Source organism: Amia ocellicauda, chromosome 4 (assembly GCF_036373705.1).
Source record: "Amia ocellicauda isolate fAmiCal2 chromosome 4, fAmiCal2.hap1, whole genome shotgun sequence".
NCBI lineage: Eukaryota > Metazoa > Chordata > Actinopteri > Amiiformes > Amiidae > Amia > Amia ocellicauda.
This window is the reverse complement of record NC_089853.1, coordinates 17,123,025-17,134,652: the sequence shown is the minus strand read 5'-3', so window position 1 is coordinate 17,134,652 and position 11,628 is coordinate 17,123,025. Positions and strand designations below refer to the sequence as shown.

The 11,628-nt window shown below is 40.8% G+C and overlaps 1 protein-coding gene across 1 annotated transcript; it reads right to left on the bottom strand.

Moving 5' to 3' along the window:
- Nucleotides 1-4,004: 4,004 nt before the first annotated feature.
- On the bottom strand, nucleotides 4,005-11,583 carry spty2d1 (SPT2 chromatin protein domain containing 1). Its single transcript, XM_066701134.1, has 6 exons — nucleotides 11,169-11,583; nucleotides 8,983-9,100; nucleotides 7,124-8,641; nucleotides 6,181-6,340; nucleotides 4,984-5,061; nucleotides 4,005-4,526 (listed from the first exon to the last, which is right to left on the bottom strand). The coding sequence occupies exons 1-6, from the start codon at nucleotides 11,226-11,228 to the stop codon at nucleotides 4,427-4,429; spliced, it is 2,034 nt and encodes a 677-aa protein (XP_066557231.1). The 5' UTR covers nucleotides 11,229-11,583; the 3' UTR covers nucleotides 4,005-4,426.
- Nucleotides 11,584-11,628: the final 45 nt, after the last annotated feature.

Sequence of the window (11,628 nt, the reverse complement as noted above, 5' to 3'; positions counted from 1 at the left end):
AAGACAATATCGTAGAAGAGTACTTGCACAATTATTTTTTCATAGTTTAAACAAAATAGTTAACCCAAAATAATAATAGCCATTCATAAAGGTTTCAATAAATGCTTTGGGTGACAAATAAAAGGATCAGACAATACACCAGCAAGATAAAGTTAATGAAGAGCCAAACTTATAATATTGACATGACAGAACTGCAAATTATAATATCATTCAAATGTTTGGGGTCACTTACAAACTTCCTTGTTTTAGAAAGAAAAGCCATTTTTTGTCCATTAAAATAACATCAAATTGATCAGAAATACAGTGTAGACATTGCTAATGTTGTAAATTACTATTGTAGCTGGAAACGGCTGATTTGTAATGGAATATCTACATAGGCGTACAGAGGCCCATTATCAGCAACCATCAGTCCTGTGTTCCAATGGCATGTTGTGTTTGCTAATCCAAGTTTATCATTTTAAAAGGCTAATTGTCTCAACATCAACAGTGAAGAGGCAACTCCGGGATGCTGGGCCTTCTAGGCAGTTGCAAAGAAAAAGCCATATCTCAGACTGGCCAATACAAACAAAAGATTAAGATGGGCAAAACAACACAGACACTAGACAGAGGAAGATTGGAAAAAAGTGTTATGGACAGACTAATCTAAGTTTGAGGTGTTCGTATCACAAAGAACAACATTCGTGAGACGCAGACCAAATGAAAAGATGCTGGAGGAGTGCTTGACGCCATCTGTCAAGCATGGTGAAGGCAATGTGATGGGCTGGGGGTGCTTTGGTGGTGGTAAAGTGGGAGATTTGTACAGGGTAAAAGGGAAGAAGGAAGGCTATCACTCAATTTTTCAATGCCATGCCATACCCTGTGGATGGCGCTTGATTGGAGCCAAATTACTTCCACAACAGGACAATGACCGAAACCACAGCTCCAAGCTATGCAAGGACTATTCAGGGAAGAAGCAGTCAGCTGGTATTCTGTCTATAATGGAGTGGCCAGCACAGTCACCGGATCTCAACTCTATTGAGCTGTTGTGGGAGCAGCTTGACTGTATGGTACGTAAGAAGTGCCCATCAGACCAATCCAACTTGTGGGAGGTGCTTCAGGAAGCATGGGGTGAAATCTCTTCAGATTACCTCAACAAATTGACAACTAGAATGCCAAAGGTCTGCAAGGCTGTAATTGCTGCAAATGGAGGATTCTTTGACGAAAGCAAAGTTTGAAGGACACAATTATTTCAATTAAAAAACATAATTTCTAACCTTGTCAATGACTATATGTCCTATTCATCTTGCTATATTTCCTATTCAAACTAATTTCATATGTTTTCATGGAAAAGAAGGACATTTCTAAGTGACTCCAAACTTTTGAACAGCAGTGTATATGTATATATATATATATATATATATATATGGTTGATCGGTGTATGTATATATATATATATATATATACACACACACACTGATCAACCATAACATTATGACCACTGACAGGTGAAGTGAACAACACTGATAATCTCATTATCATGGCACCTGTCACTGAGTGGGATATATTAGGCAGCAAGTGAACATTTTGTCCTCAAAGTTGATGTGTTAGAAGCAGGAAAAATTGGCAAGCGTAAGGATCTGAGCGACTTTGACAAAGCGCCTACAATGGGCACGTGAGCATCGAAACTGGACCACAGAGCAATGGAAGAAGGTGACCTGGTCTGATGAATCATGTTTTCTTTTACATCATGTAGATGGCTGGGTGCATGTGCATCGCTTACTTGGTGAACACATGGCACCAGGATGCACTATGGGAAGATGGCAAGCCAGCGAAGGCAGTATGCTTTGGGCAATGTTCTGCTGGGAAACCTTGGGTCCTGCCATTCATTTGGATGTTACTTTGACACATACCACTTATTTAAAAATTGTTGCAGACCATGTACACCCTTTCATGGACACGGTATTCCCTGACGGCATTGGCCTCTTTCAGCAGGATAATGTGCCCTGCCACAAAGCAAAAATGGTTCAGGAATGGTTTGATGAACACAACAATGAGTTCAAGGTGTTGACTTGGCCTCCAAATTCCCCAGATCTCAATCCAATTGAGCATCTGTGGGATGTGCTGGACAAACAAGTCCGATCCATGGAGGGCCCACCTCACAACTTACAGGACTTAAAGGATCTGCTGCTAATGTCTTAGTGCCAGATAACACAGCACACCTTCAGAGGTCTAGTGGAGTCCATGCCTCGAGGGGTCAGAGCTGTTTTGGTGGCAAAAGGGGGACCTACACAATATTAGGCAGGTGGTCATAATGTTATAGCTGATCAGTGTGTATATATATATATATAATTATAGTTTCAAAACAGTTATAGACTATTATGCAAGAAGAAAGGTACAAAATGTTTTTTAAAATATTTTTTAAAGAAATGGTAATCAGTACCTTGCATGGACAGATACTGATCATGTATCGATTATAAATAAAAACCAGAATCCTTTGGCATTATTAATTTTGTTGATTCAGTACTGTTGTTGGAGACATTGGATCCTTGTATCCCTTTGATGCAGTAGGGTGATTTAGTTTTCAGAAACCTTCCAGAATGCTGACCAAGTGGCATCATTTTAAGAATGCTGAGGTATGTGGTGTGGGATAAAATGAATTACAAATGCTCAATTGGAATTGTGGGGTTTAATTGGCCTTACCCAAAGACTTGCAAGAAACGCATGTAAAACTACTTTTACCATGAAAGGGTCAGCAATACAGTATATGGTGATTATATTCTTTCCTACCTTGCATGTCACCTTTTGGAAAACCATTTTTAGAGGTTTTATCATTTTAGAAGATGGATAAATCAATGAAAATTTGATTATTATATCTGAGAAGCTGACCAGCTCCACCTGCTTTCAAAGCATGCCTTTGTAAGTTTTACCATGGACAACTGGCTGTGCTCAATTGACTTATTGCTGCGCGATTAAATCTGTAAATACTATTTTAGGAAGCCTATAAATATTAAGCAGAATTAATGTCTCAACTGACCCTGTTCCATAACAAGCCTGAGTAATTTGGAAAGCTCTGATGGAAATTGTCAACAGTGCACACAAGCGCATAATGAAATACCTCTAAACCTGCAGTGAGCCATAACACTGACACTGTAGCTTGAAAGCTGTGGACTTAGAGAGGCTAGGACCAAAGTACAAGCCTTTAAATTTTATGATACTAAAATATATTTTAAAAGATGGAGCAGTATACCAGATGGTTTACTGCAATGAGGGCAGGTTTTTCCCCAAGTCTTGGGTGTGAACATTTGTAGACTGGATAGTCCTTTCAGGTGTAGTAGTTACAGAGAAGTTAGTCTCTCCTACTGGAGAGACAGGAGTGCCTAAGAAATACAATACTTCACATAATGCCCAATTCTATTGGTTTACAACAAATGAGAGTATTCCTCATGTTACTGCAACGGGAGAAAACAAAAAACATACAATATAGTGACCACATTTCTCTTCCCAACTCACATATCTGTTTATGGCAATTACCAAGAGGAGGCAAGATGTGACATTGCTTACAGAGGCATTAAAGACTAACTGTGTCGGGAGCAAAAGAAAATGAAACTGATGTTCTTATACAGTGGTTTGATCTGGTTCACGATTTAAGTTCTACAAGCTCTGAACATAATGTATTGATGAAGCAGAAAGTAGTTATGTTAACCAAACATATCTATGCACATACAGTCAAAATAAGATTAGCAAACTTGAAATACCAAATACCCAATATGGACTTCTAAACTTTAGCCTGCTGCTACAAAAAACCTGAATCAGATCAAACACTTGAAGGGTCTTATTTTCTTTTTAAAACATTTACTGAGAAAATATATTTTGTAAAATGTAGTTTACAATTTCAGAATTTGGCTGAAAAAAAAATGTATATTACAATGCATGAATGAGATTGCAATTGGGGTGAGATGCATACCAGACCATTTAGGCTGCAAAGGTAAATGGACACCACACTAAATAAAACTGGAGACAATATGATAAATCAAAACATTTTAAACAAGAGAAAATACATTAACAATTATTGGCAATATAATGTATTCTTCCCAACTCAATTATATTAATATTATTAATAAAACTAGAACAGTATAAAGTTCATGAACACTATTGTCTGTTCTGTATTGCAAAAAGTTGAGATGTAGCCGCTATCCATTGAAGAATCAAGCGATGCTATGTGCACAGGCCCCAGGTTTTCTATTTTTTATAGAAAAGAAATAAATGGAAATCCTGATAAATATACATTTCTTTTTTTCTTTTATGATGCACAGCTCAAAATGAAATGACTCAATAGTGCAAACCTGCTCAGTTTCATGTTCTCAGGAATTCTCTGGAAATAAATAGTGTAACAATGCAGGCAGTAATGCTGGCCAATGACTGCCTTTGATACCCCCCCACACCCTCATCAAGGTTTCCTTCGTTTTGATTTCATCGCCAGTTTCCTTTTCATCTCCTCTTGCTCCAACAGCATATCCTCCTCATCCTCCTTGATACCCAAACGTAAACTAAAGTAGAAAGGAGACAGAAGGCCAGTTAAGTCGAACAGTGGCTAGATGCTTAAGGATGGGAAGGAGAAAGTGTAAGAAGCCCAGGTCCAATAAACGATGTTGTTCTCTCGTTTTTTGTCTATTGGCTCTTCGTTTAAGCTCTTCCTCTTCTCAACGCAATTCTTCCTGATCCTCTAATACGGCCAGTTTCAGGCTAGTAAAAACGGAATGAAATATTTAAATAAATGTTATCTACATCCATTTTGTATAAAGAGAAAAAATGATTCCAGGCTCTGGGAAAACCGTATACAAAAACACACATTACCATATATCCACCCAAAAATTTAATTTGAATTCTTGTAGAATCAAATTAACAGTAATTGCAAATCCAACATCTCTGCTAAGGGGGGGGGAATTTGGCATTGATTTTTCAGGTAACATCCCTGTTTATAAGAGAGCCTGTGTTAATGCTTACCTCCTTGCTTCCTCTTTCTGTTGGTCTTTCCAACTGCTCTCCATATAACGCAGTGCATAGTCACTCTCATCTCGGTATCTGAGAACACAAGAAAAATCATTCAACCCATTACATTTAGTCCTGGAGTAATGGATGTGACTCTGACATTAAGTGAATTGAGACATGCACTCAATCTCACTACTTATGATGGATTGAAATATCCGGTGGTTGACTTATCAAGCTTATGCCGGGGTCACACTACACGATTTCTACAATCCGACCCGATTTTGTGAACAGTGGGCAGCTCACACTTAACAACTATTTTGCACCGAATTTGTGTCTTTTGCGTCGTGAAGGAGAGCACACTACCAGATCGCTTAAGTACAGGTGCACACACACACACTACACAACTGATCTGAAATCCTTGTCGTGGCGATCTGCATCACAGCCTCCAAATCTCACAGAAACACGTGTGATCCACACAGAGAAAAGGTCAATAAACACGGACGTGCACATGTACAGGTCACATTTGCGTAGCGCAGATATGCGCTGCTCCACCAATGGGATCAGTGGATTTCTGCAGATCTGTGCAAAACTGCGGAAAGAACGCGACCACAAGGCGCTGTTGTCGTTTGTGTTTGTCTGTGCGGACAAACACAAAAAGCATATAGTATTTTAAAATAACGTGCCCCGAAACAACCATTGGTATTTGTCATACGTATTTATTGAAATACTTCAATCTTATTCTCCTGTCATATTTATTCTTCCTGTTTCTTCTCTCTTCTTCAGTCAGCTCAGCTCTCATTGGCTGCTGATCACGTCACTCTCCATGATCGGTGCCGATTGAGTCATAAATATTAAACATGTTAAATAAAATCGTAGGGGCTCCGACAAGCTTACGATCAGATCGGAGGGCAAGCGATCGCATCGCAGCCCCTCTCACACTACACGACCATCGGCAGCGGGGACGCGCCCCGACCAGGCTGCCTGTCATGATGATCAGTGCCGATCTGTCGTGAGGGCCAAATCGGGCTTAAAATTGTGTAGTGTGACCCCGGCATTAACCAACAAATCTCATCTTAAAGCGTCTGTGTGGTTGTTGTACAATGCATATAGCTCTAGAAAACACACTGGCCAAATTGAGCGAAGCAGAATCCGTCACCATTCACGTATGCAGTGTCATGAATGGGTCCCTGAATGGGAATGCATTTAACTTACTTGGAGCGGTCATATCCAAAGATTTCCTTGATGTGCTTTGAGATTTCATCTTGATCTTCCCCTTCGTCATCAATGAAGTCTTCCATCTCCGAGTCGTATTCATCATCATCATCGTCAAACTTACGCTTGTAACTGGAAGTGATTGGTGGCAACATGGGGCCTGCAGAAAAAAGTTTTTTTTCAAATGCTTTGTGCTCAGTAGGTGTAACAGACAAAAACTAGGCAAATCTGACTAATGTATAGAAAAGGTACATTAAGAAAGAACTACAGATGTTAAGGAATTTAAATTCTACTATACGTTTTCTAGAATGAAGATCCCAGTGGACAAACAGGCTTAAGTCAAATAGTTTAGAAGCTATTTGCACCCCCCACCCAATTTTCTTTTCAAAACTATACGTTGAATTAAGTTGGTAAAGGATTAATGACCTTAAGTAGTATTCAGTGAAACATTTTACTGGATCAAAAACTGCATTTCAATTAAACCCAGTCTTTGAGGTTACAGTGCCAGGAAGGCCTGAACACTGCCTTTCTATGGAAGAGAAACAAAACTAATGACATTGGGAAACTAGTTCCGCTGACTCAGTAAGCCAGCAGTATAACAACCAGCCTGCCTCTCTCTCCCAGCAATGTTTTGTTCTATTAAGTCTAAGAGGAGGATGAAAATGAGAGTCCCACACTATGAAAACTGTGTGTACCGTTGGGGTGGGGAAAAAATAAAAATAAAGTTGACCTAGTTTATCAGTTGACCCAATCCCACCCTCCCAGCAATGCACCAGCTAAGAGTATTTAAACTGTGCGCTATTGGGTAATGAGACATTAAAATTATTCTTACCTGATTGCAATTTAAAGGGCATCATTTTAATAGAAAGCAAAATTATTAAATGTGCAATTTGACTGGAAAACACACATGACTTAGCACCAAAAATGCTTTAATGGCACTTACCTGGAGGTCTCATCATGGGCCTGTGACCTGGAGGGGGAAGTCTAGGAGCAGTTCCCGGCTTAGGGACAAAATTCTTAGATGAAATGGTTTCCGACACCACTGTACATTTGGGCCGGTCAGGTCCAGAATCCATGCCGTTTCCAGGTCGCCCAGGCATACTGGTCCCGAGTCGCCCTGGTCCACTGCCTGCTGGTCGAATATCTCCACCACTGCTGCGGACTTGTGGATTGTTTCCAGGTCGTGGCTGTGGATGGCTCCCTGTTCTGGGTGCTCCACTGGGAACAGGTCGGGATTGTCCGTTAGAAAGCGGTCGGGATTGTCCGTTAGAAAGCGGTCGGGATTGTCCGTTAGAAAGCGGTCGGGATTGTCCGTTAGAAAGCGGTCGGGATTGTCCGTTAGTACTTGGACGTGCTGGCATGCTACTTCCGGGTCGTACTGGTTCACTCTTTACTGGTCGAGGGGGGCCCACACTCCCTGCTTTACCAGAGCTACTTGTGCCTGAACTGGGTCTGACCTGCCCACTGCTTCCTTGCCGACTTTGACCCGAGCTCGAGGGTTTAGCAGGAGCAGAGTTCACTCCAGGTCGCACAGCTTTCCCAGGGGAGCACAATGGATTTCCTTTCCTTTGATTAAGGTCACTGGTGGTGATAGGTTTCTGACCAGATGATGGCCTGGGTACAGATGATTTGGCAGAGCTGTGAGAGCTGGATTTTGATGAAATTTTGCCACTGGTGGGACCTGAGGAGCTGGAGCTGCCAATATGACCGTGTTGTACAACTGGTACATGTTTAGGTCGATCTCCCTGAGACAATTTGGCAGAACCGTGAGGTCGTTCACCTGACGAAGACTGCTTTGGCTTTTTACTTGCACCAGTGCTAGGAGGGAACTTCTCTGAAGAAGTCTTCTGTAGCTTTCCGTTTCTCATGTCCTTGTCCGACACACTTTTCTTTGAAGAGCTGGAGGCCACCTGTGTCCTGCTGCTGTCTCGGTCTGGTTTAGCTTCCCTTGCTTTATCTGCTTTCTTGCTCTTGCGCTCCAGAAATTCCAACTCCTTTAACTCCTCGGCAGTACGGAGCCTCTCCTCGTTTTTCTTGGAAGGTTTCAACTCCACCGGTTCAAACTGCTTCTTCTGCGCCAGTTTCAGGAGTTCGGCAAAGTTCATGGGGGGAGGAGCCGCCTTGACAGGGGCAGAAGGTTTCTTGGCGGATTTGTCAGGCATTTTGCTGGGCACTTGGCACTGAAATTCAGTTTTTTCCTCTTCCTCACCTTCAGAATCTGTCTGCGTGTATTCGTAATAGTCCTCATCATCATACATTTGGTCATCATTTCCCCCACGCTGCCTCTCCTCAGCCATTTCTTCCCGTGACCTCCTCTTCTTGGGCAGCTCCACCACAGGGACGCCATTGTAGCCCCTAAAGTTGTCCTTGGTTCGAGAAGCCATGGCTCGTGCCTTGCGGTCTGATTTCAGCTCCACTCGCTTGGCAAGCAGTTCCTCTTTCTTTTTCTTGTGCTCTAGGTCTGTGAAAACATGTACTTTGAAGTCAACACCAAGTGGGAGAGGTCTCAAACTCATCTGGCAATTATCATGATCTTGTGTGTACGGCATACTCTTAAAGACAAATTCAAAACAAGTCTGATACAAGACTGAGAATTTAAAATCTATAATCAGACAGTTTTCCATACCAGACATGTAAATGCATCACCAAGTATAAAAGTAACACCAACAGTCTAAAGTATAAAATAAATGTTCCTATACCAGCAAAAACGTATATAATTGAATGTCAGCGTTTATTCTGTCATGCCAAAAAAAAAAAAATCTATTAAAAGAACGTGGTGCCCTGTTAGTCTTAGGATTTTACCTTTCTTTTTGTTCTCTATCTCCTTCTTCTTCAGGAAGGCTTGCACTGCTGCCGATTGGACTCCTTTCACTCTAGGATCCTTTTTGGGGGGTCCCACTGCCAAACTGTACCGCTTTTGCTAAAAAATAAATCATATGAAACAAAACTGTCAATAACTTGCAATCAACTGTTTATGATCAGCAGGTTATACTAGGGAGTAAATAGATACAAAAACATTTCCAATTTTCCAACATTAAAAAAAAATGTATACATACATACACACACACACACAGGATTACATTAGAGAGAGATTTATGATGCTGTCAAACTGACATCAAAACCAAAAATAGTTAATGCTTCCATCTACTAGATTAAGTAAGACAACTTTACTTGGATAGAATGGTTATACCTAATGAGAAACACAAGCAACAAAAACGATGCTTCACTTGTTACAAGGCCAGAAATAGATTTACTGCAAGATCACACCTGTAATGGAAAACATTTAATGGTTAAGAGAACAGATTATGAATGGTTCATAGAAGAACCAAAGGTCATAAAGCTTATTCAATATTTTCATGTTGAGTTTAAATGAATTAATGAATACTTTAAGATTGACATCAGTGCTGCAAAAGACCTCCATTTTCATGGCGCTGCAGCTGCATTGTAAGTGCATGATGCACTCCATCATCTCCATAGAAACAGACTCTGAATCCATTCTCAGAGGGATCTAAATACTACGGTTGTCATGGTGTGGAAAGATGTCATCCAGTCAGGTAAACTGTCATTAACAAAGAGGATAAACAAATACAAACATGCACTAATGCACGAAACTCACATCTATAAGTCCGCTTAAAAGACATTTATTCATGCTCAACAATGTGTAATTTATAATGGGGCATTAAAAGTACATTTGTTTATTATTGTTCTTAATTCCACTGGATTTATTCTTACGATTTTAGCTGGCTCTGCAGCAGATACTTAAGGAATGACTAAATTCAACAGGTATTGGGGTCCTGCCGCACAGTCTGTTAGTTTGCAGCTGTGAGGAAGGGGTTTTCATTTGCTTTGTGCAAGAACTGTAAAAGGTCCACATCTCAGATTCAGTAATTTTCAGCAACCTCAAGCAAAACACCTGCTTTGCCTTGATTTCACATCCTCCAGCACGTGATTGCTGCTGGCATGGAAAGACAGGCCACTTTTTGTTGTTAGTCAAGAATATAAATTTGGTTCGTTAAAGCAGCATAGATTTTCTATATATTACACACACACACACACACACACACACACATAAATGAAGGGTCATCTTAAAGACCTAGATTAGACAGTGTACTGTAGTTTCTTATTTCACTCAAGCAGAAACCTACAAAATCTCAAGACTGTTTCCATCAGTGGGGAAAGCTTTTGTAAAGTACTTTTTAAGGCACCAGCTGTATGAATCCCCATGCTGTACCTTCCCCCCTCCTTACATTATAGATCCAGGAAGCTCTATAGGGATCAGGATGGAGTGTTCTAGTGTAGAACAGAAGGTTATGAACCTAAATCTTTAAAGAATCGCCTTATACTTGTATTCAACTCCAACAATACTCGTGTCAGGCATTTTTATTTACCCTTTGAAGAATAATGCTGATATAGCTTTAGCAATACTGTTGCATACAGACAGTTCTCCATACATTCTTTGGAATTGAATTAAAAATAATTTGGATAATTCATGCATGGCTAGCTTGAGTTTCTTCTGCAAACTTCAGACGAATACAGACAAAATGCCTGAAGATTCAGTTTACCTGGCCAAAATTAGTTAAATCATAAAATAAAGTTGCAGTTTTTATATCAGAAAACAGGCAGGAGGGTTGTAAACAAGGAAGAGTCAATGCATTCGTGAGAAAGTAACGTGGCAGCACCAGTCTCAGCACAAACTCAAGCCGGAAGTAGGCAAATAAGCCGGAAATAGATGACTTGACCAATGCCAGGCTGAATAAAAAAAATGGCGTGTTTTGCAGTTTTAAATCTCCATGTTATTAAAACTTGATCATATATATTATATACACTATGAAAATACGAGGAGACAACACCAATAAGGCATCAAAAATACAACTTCATATATGGCATGTTTGTCTCCGGCTAAAACTGCCACGTTCAGTTAGCTAACGTGTGCCTAGAAGTTTTTAAAGCCGAAACCTTGGCGATTTAAAGAAAAAGTTATGGCTTACCGGTAGGTTGCTGAGGCCCTGGTTTTGCGAGGCAATAGACAGGACATTTTCGAAGTCCATACCGACGTCCGTAGGCTCTCGATCTGTTGGGCAGCAGCGAAAACACAAGAGCAACGGCCTATGTCTCCCTCCCAGAACCCCGAGAACCGCGTCGCAATCCCCGAGCAACACAGCGCTGTCTCTCGGTCTCTCCCAGCTGGGAAAAAACTCAGTGAAAAACCGCAGATCGAAGCGTTAACAACCGCCCAAACAATCCACGACACAATGGCAACCAAAGAAACAACCTGTTAATCCAAAGAAAGCATCAAACACGTGTTGCTAAATTGAAATAAAACAGTTCCAACAAATGCAGAAAGACTGGAGAATCGCCCGAGCCTGCCTCCTGCCTGCCCGTATCTGTCTGTGTGTCGCTACGTCACCGGATCATGGCGTCACTTCCTCTGTGCGTTTCTTTATTTAT

Coding starts and splice junctions, on each gene's coding strand:
- spty2d1 (XM_066701134.1), bottom strand. CDS start 11,228: ATGGACTTCGAAAATGTCCTGTCTATTGCCTCGCAAAACCAGGGCCTC. Junction 9,101..11,168: donor AGGGCCTCAGCAACCTACCG/GTAAGCCATAAC, acceptor TTTATTTTTTAG/CAAAAGCGGTACAGTTTGGC. Junction 8,642..8,982: donor GATAGAGAACAAAAAGAAAG/GTAAAATCCTAA, acceptor ATGTTTTCACAG/ACCTAGAGCACAAGAAAAAG.